The 17,444-nt window shown below is 43.4% G+C and overlaps 3 protein-coding genes across 3 annotated transcripts; 2 read left to right on the top strand and 1 right to left on the bottom strand.

Moving 5' to 3' along the window:
• The first annotated feature begins 498 nt into the window (after positions 1–498).
• On the top strand, positions 499–8,605 carry fam118b (family with sequence similarity 118 member B). The gene is made up of 8 exons (XM_079165938.1): positions 499–949; positions 1,572–1,661; positions 1,781–2,033; positions 5,951–6,178; positions 6,823–6,951; positions 7,058–7,355; positions 7,516–7,581; positions 7,879–8,605. The coding sequence occupies exons 2-8, from the start codon at positions 1,579–1,581 to the stop codon at positions 7,890–7,892; spliced, it is 1,071 nt and encodes a 356-aa protein (XP_079022064.1). The 5' UTR covers positions 499–949; positions 1,572–1,578; the 3' UTR covers positions 7,893–8,605.
• Positions 8,606–8,680: 75 nt separating this feature from the next.
• On the bottom strand, positions 8,681–14,181 carry srpra (SRP receptor subunit alpha). The gene is made up of 15 exons (XM_079165667.1): positions 14,089–14,181; positions 13,839–13,976; positions 13,416–13,499; positions 13,144–13,307; positions 12,814–12,974; positions 12,561–12,723; positions 12,295–12,451; positions 12,051–12,178; positions 11,801–11,922; positions 11,628–11,714; positions 11,197–11,369; positions 10,687–10,900; positions 10,439–10,602; positions 10,031–10,129; positions 8,681–9,900 (listed from the first exon to the last, which is right to left on the bottom strand). The coding sequence occupies exons 2-15, from the start codon at positions 13,959–13,961 to the stop codon at positions 9,772–9,774; spliced, it is 1,968 nt and encodes a 655-aa protein (XP_079021793.1). The 5' UTR covers positions 13,962–13,976; positions 14,089–14,181; the 3' UTR covers positions 8,681–9,771.
• A 1,301-nt stretch (positions 14,182–15,482) lies between these two features.
• On the top strand, positions 15,483–17,087 carry tirap (toll-interleukin 1 receptor (TIR) domain containing adaptor protein). The gene is made up of 3 exons (XM_079165658.1): positions 15,483–15,575; positions 15,761–16,333; positions 16,547–17,087. The coding sequence occupies exons 1-3, from the start codon at positions 15,548–15,550 to the stop codon at positions 16,585–16,587; spliced, it is 642 nt and encodes a 213-aa protein (XP_079021784.1). The 5' UTR covers positions 15,483–15,547; the 3' UTR covers positions 16,588–17,087.
• The last annotated feature ends 357 nt before the right edge of the window (positions 17,088–17,444 follow it).

Genomic DNA, 17,444 nt, shown 5'->3' with positions numbered 1-17,444 from the left:
CAGTGTTTTTAGTATTTCAAAATCTAAATATATTATTTAAAATTTTGAAAGTGCTTGCTTTTAAACACAGAAGTGAACATAATCACATAGTCGACCTTGCTGAATGATCTATTTATTTTTTATACTGCTGGTCTGCTACGTCTCACAATCAAAACCGGTCTGGTTTTGCTGCTTTCAGTGCTCCTTGTTAATCTACCCCTCCAAGCTTTAAAATGGTAAATACGTACTTTGTTGTTATGTAGTGAATCATATTGTGGTATTGATATATTTTGTGATGCATTAAAGAACTAAAAACTATAATATGCACATGAATATGTGACTATATAAAATATAGTTTTTATAAACCCAATACCATTAACCATCGCCATGCACCAAGACAAACGTCCACATGCGGACAATTCGTACAGCACCTGAACGCATCAAAAAACTACAGGCGGTGACTTCAACAGATCCGCAAAACTTAAATAGTCGGTCACCGTAGCAGCCAGGAAAGTCGCGAGCATTTCTGGTGTATACCGGTACTCTGGGGGGAAGTTACCTGACATATTTTTTTAGCTAGAAAAAGCTTGGTTAACAACAATTATATGCTGCTTTAATTACTCAGAATGACAAGTAAAATGGAGGCAGTTTCGGGCTCTTGACATCCTCGGAGATAGCTAAATTAACTTAGCAAGAAAAACGTTAGCTTTACGCTAGTTGTTAGTCCACGTTTGTTGGGGTTTCTTTGTCCATTATTCTTTTGTGATACAGTGCCCGTTAACTGCTCCGACGCTTACTTATCACCAGGATAGCGTTAACATCACCAGAAGCTAAACAGGTCGCACAATAAAGTCGATGTCCGAGCTTTTTTAACGTGGCTGACGACTCGACTTCAGCGGACTTAACTTAAAGGATTTATACCTGAACGGAAATAAACACCGGGCACTAACTTAGCGTTACCTATACCCAGGTAAGTCACGTTAATGGGTTATAAACGAGGTGAAGTTGTATTTATTGTGTGAACTGTAACTGGTATTTGTCAGTTGGTATTTGTCAGTTGGTATTTGTCAGTTGGTTTTGTATTTGTTAACTGGGTTAAATACTAAGTTATGCTTTGTGTAACGCTAACTTTGCGCATATGCTCGCTGTTGGTCCCGTGGGACACTGAATTAATGCTAAGTGTTAAGAAGTAAAAACATTAAGGAAACCCCAGCTACTTAACGTCACGCTGTCTGTCACAGTTTCCAGGAACAAAATCCTCTCTGTGTTTAAATGGTGTAACAGCATATGTCATCATGGTGTGTTGCCAGGAGGAACCTTATAAATTGTTTCCTGTTTGCGAAATGATGATGGTCTTAAAGTACGTCAAGTGGATATACCAGTTTTTCATTTGTGGTGCCACTTGGACCTGGCAGGGATATGTTAATTAGAATCTCTTATTTGAAATGACACCAATATAATAAGGTCGTTAAGAGGGAAGCTTCACAAATGACAGCCAAAACAACATATGCACGTGACACTTAACCATCACATCATTACTGTATGTAGTTATCAAAGTTATAAGCATGTAGTTAATCATGTTTCTGTTACAGGAACTGAATGGCCTCCATTGTTGCTGTGAAAACTGAGAAGCGACCTGCAGCTGATAACCAGGATGCCGACACAAATGCTAAAAAGCCCAGGTAAGCTGAGCGGCTGTTCTGTAACCAAATAGTTTGTTTAATTCTGTGTGGGAGGATTTGGGAAGCACCAGCATTTTTGAAACCATCATCATTGTAATCTCTGCATGCCCCCCCCAAAGGAAACTGCTACCCAGCCTGAAGACCAAGCGGGCCCCTGAGCTCGTCCTGGTGATCGGCACGGGGGTGAGCTCCGCAGTAGCCCCTCAAGTCCCCGCTCTCCGCTCCTGGAAGGGCCTCATCCAGGCCTTGCTGGATGCAGCCAACGACTTTGACCTACTAGAGGAGGAGGAGAGTCGGCGTTTCCAGAAGCATATGCAGGAAGATAAGAATTTGGTTCATGTGGCCCATGACCTCATTCAGAAACTTTCCCCGGTAAGTCTGCCTGAGCCCCTTTTCTTCCCTTGGCTTTCCTCTCTACATCACCCTGTCGCACATGTACGAACACATGGCAGACGGGCTGCCAGCCCACTTTCCTTTTCTCCGGCAGGGACATTTTCTCTTAACTTTCATGGATTTGAGATAAGACATCTTAGCCTTATCTTGTTAAAACACCTAAAGCTAATACCACATGGCTTTGTTTGTAAGACTTTCTGTTGAAAACAAATTTCGGTCAATACAAAGGTTTTAATCAGCTGCTGTAAAATCAATCACGCATGCAAGGAGCAGGCTTGTTTACCGTTTCTCATTCAAAACGACACTAATGAAGGCACACAAGCTGAACCACATTAGTGTTTACCTTATGAACCCTCCCATGCCTTCCTTAAGGTTTATAGCATATTTACAGCACATATATAGCATAAGAACTGGTTTTCTATGCTCCAAAAAGGTCTTGGTCTTGATTCATAATTACATCTTTTAAACATTAATTTGAACAGCAAAAAGAGCAAAGCCTAATCATAGCTGCAGCAGCGAGGGGCAACATCACAGCTTAATGCCATCAAAGAATGTAATGAACCAATCAAGCCCACCAAAACTACCATAAGATTCCTGCCACCTGACCGTACAGGGTATCACCATTCCTGAACATATTTGTCTTTCCACACAACTCTGTTTTCTTGCTACATTGGACTGGTCTGATCTGGAGCCCGGCTGGCAGATGGGAGCCTTAACACAGTTTGCCTCCTGTGTTAGTCATGTCTCATCGCACCTTTGACATTGAAAAAGCGCTTTGTTTCTCCCCTCAGTCCGTGGTCACAAAGGGAACAAGCAGCGATTTTATGGCTTTATCCATCGTGTTTATTTCAATCCGCAGTCGCGCAGACACCGGCTCACTGCTGTCGGCTACAGACACAGCGGGCTCCAGCATGCTGAGCGGAGAAAACAAGCAGAGAATAATGTGAAGCACTCAGCGCCTGAGCCCAGATTTTCCGTCCAGACAGTTAAAGCACCAGCCGAACAGCTAGCATACAGTAAATTACAGTAGAGGATGAAGTGAATGCATTCACGAAACCCATCTGCAAGTCTGTGAATCAGTGTTTCCCAAGGCATATATGGTATTTTGATATGAGGACATGTTGTCTGTAAGACAATTAAAGCATATGAGGGTGTGAGAGACCTGCCTTCAGTCCATTTAATTCCAGTAGAAGCTGTGGGAGTTTAACCCACTTTTCATGGAATTGTGTATCAGATGGATTATGGTGGTTTGCAGGCACACAGTTTCAGGTAATGAGGGTAATCTCAAGTAAATAAACAAATCCTCTTACACACTTGACCGTGGCAAAAAAAAAAACTAGGCTAATAACAACTTTGCAGACTAGTTTGTGTGCTCAATTCAGCCCAAAAATATAAACAATGTTTTTTGAGGGTCATTGCGGTTTTGCTGATGTCTGTATGAGGCTCATACAAACAACTTCACACTCAACACTGCGCTTCCTTTGGTCCTCAGCAAACACACCTGCAAGTTCCAGCTACTCAGTCAGAAATAACACAGGCCTACAGTCTCGTTCACGGGAACAAACACCTGGGCCAGATTTTACTATTAGGCAAGGTAGGCCCGGGGCCCCAAAAACTGAAAGGGCCCCAAATAGCTTTAGATTTCTGATATTTATATATGGAAATGATTGATTTATGATACTATTCTAAGTAATCATATTCCAGAATGACTTACAAAAGGCCCCAGAAGCACTTAACAAATATCCAACTCAACTGTATACTACTTACTGTGTACTTTATAGGACCTGACAGAGATGTGACTGTATAGATATATTGCTACCACCACGTGCTGGTTGACTCCAGGGAAGTGAAGACAAGTTTGGTTGTAAAATGTTGGCGTTAGCACGCTACATCTGGCATCCAGCAGGAAAGGTGAAGTGCAGTCATCAGTCTGCCCGCTGCCGACGACATGGCCGAGCCTGCAAATAAAGGTTTTAGTCTGAGTTTATTAATATTGAACACGTCACGTGTCCAAATTGCATGGATTTCGACAATACGCCTCCTTGCAGTCCCCAGCTATACACCCTCCAAGTTTACATAGGTTGCTGCAAATTTTTCCCAAGACAACTGTCGTTTGTGGAGTTAACCATAACTGTATGTGGGAAAAGATCAACCATACCGGTCTTTGTATCACTGTATTATATTTTATATACATTTATTTATTATAATTTTCCAGTAGCAACAGACCAGCATCTGTTACTGTATGCATGCCCACAGTAGGGCAGTACAGAGCTAGCATATGTTTAATGAATTCTATTTGTGAAAAAGAATCTAGTTGAGAATGAATATTTAAAAAACAGAGTTGTTTACTTGCTCTTCACTTGGTTCTTGCATAAGCCCTGAGACAGCTGAAGGACTCGGTGATCAGGATGGCTGCCGTAGACATGGATAATGAGCTTCTTCCTGTGGAAAGGACTCCTGCTGTTTAGCCCATTAGAGCTGTGATCTCTGGATGTCAGCAGAGCATTTCCCTGTTCTAGGAGCAGCTTGGTCACTGCATCTCTAGACTACCCTTTGCTATTCTTAGCAACTAGCAACAGGCTCTGCCAGGTAAAGTCAGGTTCAGGCTGTGCAGTAGTACAGCCCGTAATCTCTAAAGAGACTCAGGTGGTGTGTGAGATGATACCTGATGAGCTGTGGACAGGATCAGTGATGGAGTGTTTGATACAGAAGAAAACTGGAGCACATTTGAAACATCCCGAAAGTCTCACTTCAAGTTGAGGAATTTCTGGGGAGGGCAGTGCCAATAAAGGGGGAAGTCTTCATGAAAGGTTGTTAAAACTAAAATAAATAACGCCTGAGGACATGACTATATATGAGTCAGTACTCAAGCCTGGGCCTAAGCTCCTGATTCCTAAAGAAGGATAGTAAATAAATAACTTATCATATCCGTGCTGTTAACTATTGTCTTTACTGTACTTGTTTTTTACTGAAGCCTCTTGTTGCACTGACCTCTTTGCTGCTGTTCTACTGCACTGTGGGACTAATAAAGGATTATTTTATATTATCTTAAGCTGATGCTTTTATGCATCTAGAAACATAATATAATTTAGCATACTCTACTATTATGATATTAACAACATTTTAAACAGATTCTTTAATCTACTTTTCTGTCTTTCTACGGGGAAATTAAGTAAGAAAATAAGTTCCGCTGGTTGGGCTTCTAATCTTAGACAAAAAAACATTATCTCTCAACTCTTAGAGCTGGGCTCAAATGCACACATTTATCTTAAGCCACGCATGATCAGGTCACAAGGTAAGATAAGTAAAACTGTGCACTCAAGAGTTCAGTCCAATGAAAAGACCGCTTGTGGGTTTGTGAAAGTGTTCTTGGTATCATGGTTGCAGTCATTCCACAATGGCCTACATGTATTTAAATATTTTACCATGAAGAAAATCCCCTAAAGCTAATTCTTCTAGTGTTCAAACAAGTGAAACATGCCGCTTCCAGCCAATGTGGGAATGTCAAACACTAACCGGGTCGGGTTTCTTCCAGAGGTTGTTTTATGAATCAGTTTTCAGTTAGTGCTCAAAGCATTTTTAGGTGTTGTCCATTCTTGTGTTCACAAACCAAAGCAGCTTTGGGGAGAGTCAGCACATTCTGTTGTGAGAAGGCCTTTAAACCTCAGGATCTATGCTCCAATGATCATTATTTATGTATTTTTCATTGCACGGGGTTTACTTCCTCTGGCGTACTAGCTCACAGTGCAGCTGCTGCACTTCAGTGCTGTTTAAGTATAAGCAGGTAGAGCGTAGTCTGTCCTGAGTGCATCGTGCACGGTATGTTGCTATTGTACGTTGTGTACTGTGAAACTCAAAAACGTTTTCTTCTTCTTTCTTTTTTTTTTTTTTTACAGAGGACAGGCAACGTGCGATCCACGTTCTTCAAGGACTGTCTATATGAGGTGTTTGACGATTTGGAGTGTAAGATGGAGCATGCTGGGAAACATCTGCTGCGGTCAGTGCTGCAGCTGATGGAGAGCGGCGCCCTGGTTCTCACCACTAACTTTGACAACCTGTTGGAGATCTATGCCGCTCACCAGGGCACCAAGCTGGAGTCTTTGGACCTGACAGACGAGAAGAAGGTAAACACACAACACACGATGCATCCAGTCAGCTTTTTTTAGACGAGTGCAAAGGTCACTTCATGAAGGGACAGGCTCAGAGTGAAGGAGTTTTAAAAGTCTTGACACATTTAAATTCAAGTTAATTACATATTTTAGTCTGGAGAGCAGAAATAGTATGTTGTCCTCTGAGCATATGGGTCAACTCACTGACTGTGCAGTCAGTTACATTTATGAAGTTCCTCATTGGCCAGTTTTAGAGAGAAATAGAAAACTGTTTGACCTGAAAGAGCCTATTGACTGACCGGTTAAAGTTCTAATCATTACTCAGCTGCTGTCAAACTTTATAGATTGAACAATATTTGCTTTTGATTTAAGATTAAAGAAGCGCACCCCCGTATACATATTTGTCGTTTCATGTCAATTGTTAGATCGTGTAATTTATGTCCCAGTTTATTTAAAGCAAGGTTGATTATTGGTTAAATAGAGTTTTCTGAGCGACCTGTTGCCTTCCCTCTCAGTCCTGGTATTTATGCCTCGACTCCATCAGGGCTAATATCCTCTCACTGCTGTTCAGTGATTTAGCTCCCAGCCCAGCCAGAACAGGATCTAGTGCAATGAACTGTTAACTATGTGCTGACGTGTGTGTGTGTGTGTGTGTCCAGGTGTTGGAGTGGGCTCAGGAGAAACGGAGGCTAAGTGTTCTGCATATCCATGGCGTTTACACCAACCCAAGTGGTATTGTACTGCACCCTGCAGGCTACCAGAATGTACTGAGGAACACCGAAGTCATGGTGAGCCCTGAAACTCTTCACTAGTGCCTATGTGTCTGATGAAAGGACTGTATTCTGCAAGCGTGTCTAAGTGTAATAACATGCATTTTACCGCTGGTTTCAACAGCGCGAGATCCAGAAGCTGTACGAGACCAAATCATTTGTGTTTCTCGGCTGCGGACGCACAGTAGACGACACCACCTTCCAGGCGCTTTTCCTGGAAGCGGTGAAGCACAAGTCGGACCTGGAACACTTCATGCTCGTGCGGCGAGAGGACGTGGGCGAGTTCAAGAAGCTGCGCGACAACATGCTGGACAAGGGCATCAAGGTGATCTCCTATGGTGACGAGTACGCCGACCTGCCCGAGTACTTCGAGAGGCTGGCCAACGAGATCTGCAACCGCGACGTGTCTACCAACGGCTGGGGTAAGGACGGTTAGAGTGGGCCTGTTCTTGTGTTTATTACATTTCAGTTAAATAGATCTGCTTAACTTGCCAGCTCTTCTTTTAGAAAAGAGTTCCAAATGTGATTTGCCTGCATTTTACAATTCTATTCTATTCTAATCAATTAAATCTTTATCTACAGGGTCTCCTTCACAAACTGGGGAAGAACAGCAAAACGGCTTTAACACACAGAAAAGCCTCCTTCAAGGTTAGGACTGAATGCTTCTCTTTGACTTCAGGCAGTGGCCAACTTGCAAGAGACGTTTCCACAATAATACAGTAAAAGCACCATCGAAGACTCTTGTTTGCTTACCGCATGCTGCTAGATAGAAAATTCAAGTCGGCTCTTGATTTTCAGTATCAAAAGACCTGCTGGTATTCCTGTACACAAAGATACAGCTGACTTCGCAGTATTACATGCATGGCAATCAGTGGCAACATTGCAGTTGATGCTCTTTGTTTCTCAACTTCACATTCAAGTCCCTTCCTTCTCTTTCTGCCCCAGACCATCACTCTTGACAGGCACACAGTCGGGATCAGTATCAGTCATTTTCCTCCACAGCTCCGCCATGAGATCAGTGTACTCCGAGTAGCACTCGAGTCTCATTTCTATCAATGGATTTAGGAAAACTGTGGACCATGGGAGACCTAGAAGCTGTCTGAATGTTCCTTTTATTAGTTCCGGTGTAAAAGGGAAAGGAGACGTTTAAAGTAACAGTCAAGGCCAACAAAAACCAAACCTCACAGTTTCACTGCATGTAAATGTTTAACATTTGGGAAGCTGCAGTGAATGTTTTGAATATGCAGATGATGGATTAGTAAAAATGATACATCAGAGTCCACTGACAGAACTGACTGTGCTGCATTGATTAGATGACAATAATACAAACATCACCTCGACCTCCCCGCCTGTGAGAGAAGTCGTCGGTGCGAGCTGTAACGTAAAGCAATCTTCTGTGGATATGTAAAAGATCTGTTCTATGATGCTCGGCCCTGATGCCAGTTACACTTGATTTGCACACTACTGGACAGGGACTTGGGATGGATGGTCACTTAGATGATGATTCTCTCCTCCACTGTTCAGAAGAGGATGTTTTCCTAGCAGACGTCTCCCAGCCAGTAGCAATCACTTTGCCACTCCTGCGCTGAAAATGTTCTTTGTAAGCCTTTTTTTAATACTTGCATGTATTTTCTGACATAGTATTTATAAGTACTATTTTCAAAATAAAGATTTTTGGTATCCCATTTGTTGTGTTTGCATGTCTAATGACGATCACACCGTAACATACGACAGAACAAGTTCCACCTCACAGCATATAGCAGCTTTATTTAGAAATGTTTACATTCTCATAAATTAGCTCAAATCGCCCGCAGAACTCTTGATTCTTTCATATTGCACTACCACAAATTAAAGGGGGCAGGAGACATTTAAGACTTCTAGTTCCTCTTACGACCGAAGAGTAAATCAAGAGGGGGGAAGCATAAATAAAAAGGCCCAACAGAACTCCAATGAACCACACAGAAAAGTGCAGTCTGAAAATCTGGACAACCTGTAAGAACTAAGAAATATTTACAAAATATCTTCCCACTGTTCAACTATAAACGGAGGAAATCAAAGTCTCCATTTGTAATGAAACTGTTAACTGTTAGGTAGGCAAGGATCGATCCATCTAGAACTAGTGAACCACCGTTAGTAGAGATCTTTTTCATGTTTGACAGGAGACAACATCTAACGTCAGCGCCCAGATTCATGCCCACTTTATACTTTGTCTGTATGTTGTGAACAGATTCTTGTTTTTTTTTCCTGCATGGTACCCTTGATGGACAACTACCCATGTAGTGAAAGTGTTAACTAAGAAGACAGGAGACAGATAGGCACTATGGTCACTGAGCTTTCCTCAGGTGCAGCCAGCAGCTGAAATGTCACATTCAGCAAGTCGTTACGACCTGACCTCATTTACATGAAGAGGGGGAAACTGACAAAATGCCAGATCGGGAGTTTTTTTGTTTTTCTTTACTGTGTACACCAGCAAACTGGTGACATTTACAGCCTAGGTCCATTTAGTCAGCCAAATTGTAATTTGGATGTGACCGGTCTGAGGTACTTTTCAATGCAGGCCTAGAAGTTTAGAAATGATTCGAGGGGAGGTCCCTCTGGCTTTTTGTTTTTGCAAAATGTTCCGTCTTTCAAAGTGCACACTTGTCCTTTACTGGGAGAATAAAGTCCTGTGCGTGACATGATCTCTTCATTTGATGCAAAGTAGAGAGGGGCAGGACAGGAGGATGAGGGAGGAAGGCAGGTTAGCGGGGCTGGAACATCTCACAGCGGCGTGGCAAAAAGGTATCGTTGGCTTTTGTTTTTGCGGCGATGGATAAAATCAGCAGAACATGCAGTCACTTAAGCCTTCATCAGGGCACTGACCACAGCGCGGGCATTGAGGCTGCGCAGGTCGTTGTAGGTCTGCCCTGTGCCCACAAACACGATGGGCTGTCCGGTGATGTACGTCATGGAGATGGCAGCACCGACCTGTGAAGGAGGACAGATGACGCGTGAGTGCCGACTTTACAGCAGCAAATTATTAATGAGTCATTAAAAAGTTCCTTTAGCAGAACCACATCGCATGATTTAGGCTGGACAGGAATATACGAAAGGATACCTTGTCATCAATGGTGTCGAACTTAGTGAGGACGATTCCATCGATAAGGCGGGGCTTGTCGGACATGGAGTGGTCTGCCAGAGCCTGATTGAACTTTACCTGAGGAGACGAGGAATATAAAATCTGAGTCATTCATGGGAAAACAGATGACACTCAGGTTAATATGCATGGGCACTCTCTTTCCATCTCACTGCGTGCAGAGGAGGAGAAAACCTGTCCACAATGACTTAAACACGGCAGCAGAACGCTGACCTATGCTGGAGAGTTTAAGAATAATAGAAATCCATTTTATCCGACAGCATTTTATATTTTTAATATCATGTTCTAGCAGGCGACACCTCCTCAGTGTCAATCATCAGTACATCGTGTGTTTGAACAACAAAAAGTGTGAATTTGCGATGGTCTTACCAGCTGGTCTACTGCCTCATTGCCCACCAGAGCCTCTCCAACAAACAGCACCAGGTCAGGCATGTTGACCGCTATGAGTTTGGCCAGGGCCGTCATAAGGGGAGCGTTGTCCTGCATACGCCCAGCGGTATCCACCAGCACCACGTCGAAGGTCTGGTTGCGGGCTGTGCGAATGATATTAATCATTAATGGAAAGAACCACGGCTTTAACACATAATAACTACTCAACAGGATAGAAAGTATTGTACCGTAGGCAATGGCCTCCATGGCAATTCCAGCAGCATCCTTCCCGTAGCCCTTCTCATAGAGCTGGACCACCGGGCGTCCTCCATGGTGCTCGGGGGGGTGCAGAGAGTTCAGGCGGCGCTGGTGAGTGCGGAGCTGCTCCACGGCTCCGGCACGGAACGTGTCACAGGCCGCGATCAGCACAGAGAAGCCGTTCTCTATCAGCCAGAATGAGATCTGGAGACAGACAGACACACAATCAGGACATGCTGAGGGGCAGATAGTGTGGAAAATATTCATACCATATCAGAAAATAATAGTATCATCCCTCAACATAATGCTGAAATCATTTCAATGTTGATTATTGCCTTGTATTTTAAAACCACTGAATCTCTGTGAATGTTCTAACGGAGCTATACACGACCACAAACTCTCACCAAACAAACGGAAATGCCTGTGTGCGGAACAGAGGGGGAAGTACAGGAAGTCTATTTAGAGCACATGCCATTACTCTTTCAACGACGACGACTCACCTTGGCCAGGTTGGTAGACTTTCCGACCCCGTTGACGCCGCAAAAAGTGACGACGAAAGGCCGCCGCTGGTTCTGGGCCTCCATGACGTCTCTCAGAATGTCCACCCTTCGTTTGGGCTGCAGGATCTGCACCAGTGAGTCCTGCAGGGCCAGCTTTACTGTTGAGGCCACAGCTACACACACACACACACACACACACACACACACACACACACACACACACACACACACACACACACACACACACACACACACACACACACGTTAGGTTCTCCCTGAATCATGCGTTCATACTGCTATTCACTGACACAAATGATCCCATATAGTTACAGTGACATCATTATAGTTACTTCATTGTGCTTTTGGACATGGGTGAGAGATAAACATATTGAAGACGGTGGGCGAGGAGGGTTGTGGGTCTGTGTACTTACTGGTGAATGTGCCCATGACTTTGCCCTCCAGTTTTTTGGCTACAGAGTCACAGAGCTGGTAGGCGATCTCGGCTGCTACATTCTTTGCTGTGGGATAATAAAGCAGAAGAATGAATAGCAAGACAGCGCATTGCAGAAAATCAAGAGAGCGAGGGTGAGCTGTGCCATCTTACTGATGAGGTGGTCCTTCATCTTCTCCAGCACTGACTCCATGTCCTGCCGGCTCAGGCTCTTGGAGCCCACCAGGCCCTTCAGCATCCCAAACATGCCCCCAAAACCGCCACTCTTTTTGGAGCTGAAATCAATAAACAAAGCCGGGCAATTCTTCACTGTGCAAATCAAGTCAGGTTTAAAAAAAAAAAAAAGTGTATAAATGTATAATAAATACCCTGAAACAACAGTGTAACATTCAAATACTCTTACTTTGTCTTGCTTGTTTCACTGACAACCACTCTCTCCTCTTCCTCCTCCTCCTCCTCCATCTCCTCTTCCTCACTGGACTCATAGTCCACAGACAGCAGGTCTCCCTTCATGGAGTTTAGCTGCATCCCCTGAAACACAACCAGAACATTGAGGACTTAAGATTTGTTTTGGAACATTATTAATGTACCTAATACTCATGTCTTTTGAACTAGAAACCTCTTCGGGGTGGAGGGGGGGTACTTACCAGGTCAATGTGTGCTTCCTGGTTCTGTTTGCTACCATTTAGGGAATCATCTCCATTCCTGCCGCTGTAGTCCAGCTCCTTGGTGCTGCTGCCACCCATGTCCCAAACACGCCTTGCCTTCCCCCTGGGCTTCTGAGGTTTTGGGGACTTACTGAAACTAGGATGACAGAAGAGCAGAATTAAGCAATCAGAAATATATAATAATAGTCAGCTAAGGTAATCAAAATGTACCTGTACAAATCATTCATGAGTGTGTTTTCTCTTACGCGGGTTTCTCAGTGGGTACCACCGTGCGCTTGCGAAAGAATTCCTCTCGCTTCTTCAGTATGATCTCCTCGGGAGTAAAGCCCTGGTTACCATTCTCAACCGTCTTGTGCCCAGACAACGCGGCCTTGCCTTGATCCACTTTGACAGGCTCAGCTGCAGGAGCTGGAAAAGATTGGAATATCAAAATGAAGCTAAATGATGTCACACTGGCCATTTAGATATTTTAGAAGAACCTCTACCGACGGCACCTACCCTCCTTTTTGGTATTTTTGTTCTTCTTGCCACCCGGTTCCTTGACTTTTTCCCCACCCTTGGTCTCAATCATTGACTTCACAGTTTTCTGGGATTTCCCGGACTCCTTAAAGGTCCGCATGGTGGTCGGGCCCTGAGCTCTGCTGCTCTCCTCCGCCTCCCTTCATGTAAACAGTTGATGTATGTCAGAATGGGCAGGACACAACATATTCTGGTCAATGAAGCATCTTTAAATACTGATGAAGTCATTATGTATTTATAATGACCACTTGAGTTGAAGTTCTTCATTACAGGGAATCGCGTTCCATGAGTGAAACCCTGTGTGTTTACCTGAGAAGCACACTGAAGTCATCCCCGAACTCGAAGCTGTTATTGATTAGCTTCAAAGCCCCCTTTTGCTCGAGCTCGTTCTTATAACGATCCCTAAAATGGAGCTGAACGTCATCTATGAACTTGTCCACATACGTCAGCGTCAGGATCTTTTGAAAACCCACCTGGAGACAAGACAAGAGAACATGATCCTCAACCTTCAAAGCATTAGTTAGAACATTAGTTGCAGATGTGCACAACTATATTGTGTTTGCTTGTAATCGGAGACTTACCACAAAAATCAACTCAAACTCATTGTCGAGCTTGTATTTCAGACTCAGGGCCTCGTGAGTGTATGAATTGTTCCCACTTCGCTCCTGTAACACCACAAACATCGTTGACATGTCAACAGGAGCAAACTACCCACACATGGCGTTGCTGCTAACAGCTAAGTTAGCCTAACGTGTCTTCGTAACAATGTGAAAGAAGTCACTGTAGCAACAACTATATCTACATGTTAACAAGGTGATTTTCAGGCTATTCACATCGCTGAACTCACTTGTTTTAGTACACTACCGTTACGCAATGAGCTAAGCGTTTGCTAACGGTTACCTACTAGCGTTAGCATTAGCTAGTCCGAGCCTCAGCGAGAATTAGTGAGACACAGACATCTGTCACAGGCTTTTTTTTTTTTTTGACCTGTCACCACGTCCCACCTGAAGGATTACGGAGCGGATCAGAGCGTTGACAGGCCCGGCGAAGGATTCACTGACCCCGGCTCCCTGAAAGCACCACAACACTATCCCCCCTTTGCTGAAGATGGTGAAGAAATCTAGCATCTTGACACCACGTATCTAGAGTAAAGAAACACACAAAAAACAGATGAGACAGAAGCCGTGTGATGAACGAATGGGTGTGTAAACGTTTAAAGGTGTAGTACATGCTCTTAAAACAATTACATCTTACCAAATATTAGTCGAATCGATGTTAAATCCCCCACGGGTAAAAAAAACTCCGCCACCAGAGCTAAACTGTTTTAGACACGTCAGATGCGAACCCCGGAAGTGACGCTCCTCCTCTTCTTCTCTTGAAATAGATGGCGCATCGCAGACAGTTTGAAGTGCCTTTCGCCGCCTACTGTACAGGAGTGTTTGTTGTGTTGTTAAAAAGGAAAAAGGGCCATCCTGGGGCCTCCTATTCCTTCTGTTTCCCAGAATCTCAACCAGATCCCATTACCCCATTCCTGTCCAGCCTCTCTGATTGTATCATGTGATAATTGTATTTCTCATACAAGTTGTAGTGCAACTAAATATGTTAAACATGTATCTTTAACTCCAACCCTAACCCTGTGCTGGCACCCAGCAGAACTGGACTTCTACACCACCTCTGTGTAGTTTTATCAAACATATGTATGAGTAAATTTCCTTCACTTATTATTCTCTTCTTGACTGTCTGCTTTTCATGACAGCTACTGAGTCTGAGCACATGTCCCTTCATCAGGTCTGACCTCTTCCAAGAGAAAGCTTTTCTCTCCTGAACTCTAGAAGTGTGTCTCCTGTTTCAAACAGAACAGTTAGTGGGAGTTCACTTTATGACCCCAATGCACAAACTTTACTGCAGTCTGTCCATTTGTTGTAATGGTGTCTTTGCTGCTGCTCCATATGTATAAAAGCTGGTATTTCCATTTTCTGCTACCTTTTTACACTTCTTCTACAGTAAACTATATATTTCAGAGGGACATGTGTCCTTTTTGGTCACAGATTTTATCAGACAACTGATGCAAGTAGTTATTATATACACTAGGATTAACCATGATACAAATATGATCAATTTATAACATCTGACGCATAGCTATTTTTCTGCATTACTTGTACTGTTGATAATAACATATAGTACATTTTGCTAATGTCACTTACACACTTTCTACAACTACAGCACTTTAAACAGCAGGCTTAGGGATTTGACATTAACATGTGGGTGGTTGTGGATTTCAACAGCTCATACTGTCCTTCCTCTTATTTCTTCTTAAAATAATACAACCATTCAAATGAGAGAGTAGTCTCATTCCTGCCTATATGAAATGTTCTTTTTGTTGAAAACCAGGTGTACTTAATGAGTCTTTTGACCATACACGTGCTTTTAACAAATGGTTAGCTACCTGCTCATGAAGCATAACGTTTGAGACACTTTGCATTTTAAATGTGACTAAAGATGTTGAGGCGTCTCTTTCGGCAGTTACCAACTTCCTCTTTTTTCTGGTGATGTCAGTGACACTTCTTTGTTGCATTCTGCTGCTGTCATTGGACTGTGACACACTTTTGCAACAGGTTTTTGTTCAGCTACTGTTCCAGAGAAGATCCTTTAAAGCGATGAGATCATTAAACATTGCTTTTTGCAGAAAGGATTTTGGAGACGTTGAACAGACATGATGATTGATGTTTACAACATGCATGGTAAGATCATTTCTGAAACCCTATCTTTATCCATTTGAATGCTAATGCACACTGTGCTATATGTGTTATTGTTCACGCTTTAATAGCCTTTCGGATTTATAAGTGGACTAGGAACGGTCTATATATATCAACATGTGGGCTCGAATCAAGTCTAAAATATCCACCGTTTGTCTTTCTCCCTTCAGGTTGGATCCAGAAACTCTGGAAATTAAGAATATCTTCATCAGCACAACGGGAACAAGAGGCAATGGTGTCTTCTTCCCCCTCATCGACATCGTCATCGTCATCACTGGGGTTAGCCCCTTCAAAGCCACCACAGCCTCACTCTGCTCTGAGCTCGCTGCAGCGATGGAGCCGAAAGTACGACGTGTTTGTGTGCCACAGCTCCGTGCAGAGTGACATTGAAGAGGCTGTTCGCCTGGTCTCTTATCTGGAGTCATCACCCCGGAGCCTGAGGTGCTTTCTAATGCAGAGGGACGCCTGTCCAGGAGGTGCAATTTCCACAGAGTTATGCCAGGCTGTGCGGGACAGCCACATAAGGGTTCTGCTTATCACGCCTGACTTCCTGCAGGATGATTGGTGCAAGTACATGATGCACCAGGTTCTGGCAGAGGCGCCTATGTCCAATCGGATTATCCCCCTGGTTCAGAACCTGTCCCACTCTCAATACCCTCAGGAACTGAGGTTCTACTACTACACTGACCTGGGCAAGGACCCTGGCAAGTGTTATACTCAAGTCAACACGACTGTGCTCAAGTGTGAGTAATGGAAAAAATGTTTGTTCTTTTGGCCAATTTAATAAACATATATTCAACCTGGTCTCAGCCCCAAGTTTGAAAAGATATCTGTTGAAGTCTGTTTTTTCCTCTCCTAAATATGTCAAATTAGCTGCAAATCTACCTGCCAATGATTCCACAGTTTTTTTGGAGGTCAAGCCGTCCTTAATAATCTCTTCTTGTTGTCTTTTGCAGATCTGGAAGACCTGATTAAAAATGAGAAGACACTTGATTGACAACATGGACAACTCTAGCAATGGACTAAGTTGAGAAGGCAGCTCACAAAAAGATAAGCTGGTGTCCAAGTATGACCCCACTCACTGACACTGCCACTGGAATAAATAGAGAAGAGAAACAAAAGCTTCAATGGTGTTCATGATGATCATCATCATCTGTAATTAAAGACTGTGATAAGGGCAATACGCTGAGTTTTAAAGAAATGTTACCCTAGGCTTTTCCTCTTTTTCTGTACGTGACCAACACCATGCGTGCGTGTGTGTGATACGGATGTTTATACAATGAACAGGAAACAGTTGAATCCCAGCACCACTGTGGCCTATATCCTGCATCAGAGCTAGAGAAGAACAGTGTGTGCTGCACCCAACTAAACAGCAGTTTGCAATAACTGCAGTTTATGGGAACATGTTGTGAGATTTTCTCTTCATGTACTCAGCTAGTTACACATAATTCAGGTCAATCACAACCCATAATTTAAGTTTACAATAAAAGCCACTAAAACGCCATCAATGCATGTGATCTTCTTTTAATACAGTAACAAAATGGACAGATTGCTGTTAAAGGATCATAATATTGTGATGCATATAGTTTACCACTAGGGGGTGCATTTTCCACTTCTATGCAATCGGGAGTGCAAAGTGAGGAGATGCCAGTGTTGAAGGTGTGATCTCTCTCTCTGGTATTTACAAGCTTCTACCACTAAACAACTGCGATCACAGTAACATCGTGGCTCTTGTATGCGTGAAAGAGAGGGCGAGAGTAAAAGGGAAGGACACACCCATAACTAACCGACAGCGGGGTGACCCTTTCGCTGAACTGGGACTTAAAGTTACAGAGGAAGTGTGATATTGAGAAA

Source organism: Pholis gunnellus (genome assembly GCF_910591455.1).
Source record: "Pholis gunnellus genome assembly, chromosome: 9".
In the NCBI taxonomy this organism is placed as follows: domain Eukaryota; kingdom Metazoa; phylum Chordata; class Actinopteri; order Perciformes; family Pholidae; genus Pholis; species Pholis gunnellus.
Note: the sequence above shows the minus strand (reverse complement) of the source record. Positions and strands in the feature narration are given on the sequence as shown.

Coding starts and splice junctions, on each gene's coding strand:
- fam118b (XM_079165938.1), top strand. CDS start 1,579: ATGGCCTCCATTGTTGCTGTGAAAACTGAGAAGCGACCTGCAGCTGAT. Junction 2,034..5,950: donor TCATTCAGAAACTTTCCCCG/GTAAGTCTGCCT, acceptor TTTTTTTTACAG/AGGACAGGCAACGTGCGATC. Junction 6,952..7,057: donor TGAGGAACACCGAAGTCATG/GTGAGCCCTGAA, acceptor TGGTTTCAACAG/CGCGAGATCCAGAAGCTGTA.
- tirap (XM_079165658.1), top strand. CDS start 15,548: ATGATGATTGATGTTTACAACATGCATG. Junction 15,576..15,760: donor TGATGTTTACAACATGCATG/GTAAGATCATTT, acceptor TTCTCCCTTCAG/GTTGGATCCAGAAACTCTGG. Junction 16,334..16,546: donor CAACACGACTGTGCTCAAGT/GTGAGTAATGGA, acceptor TGTCTTTTGCAG/ATCTGGAAGACCTGATTAAA.
- srpra (XM_079165667.1), bottom strand. CDS start 13,961: ATGCTAGATTTCTTCACCATCTTCAGCAAAGGGGGGATAGTGTTGTGG. Junction 11,923..12,050: donor AGTGAAACAAGCAAGACAAA/GTAAGAGTATTT, acceptor TATTGATTTCAG/CTCCAAAAAGAGTGGCGGTT. Junction 10,130..10,438: donor ATGAGGCAGTAGACCAGCTG/GTAAGACCATCG, acceptor TCGTCTCCTCAG/GTAAAGTTCAATCAGGCTCT.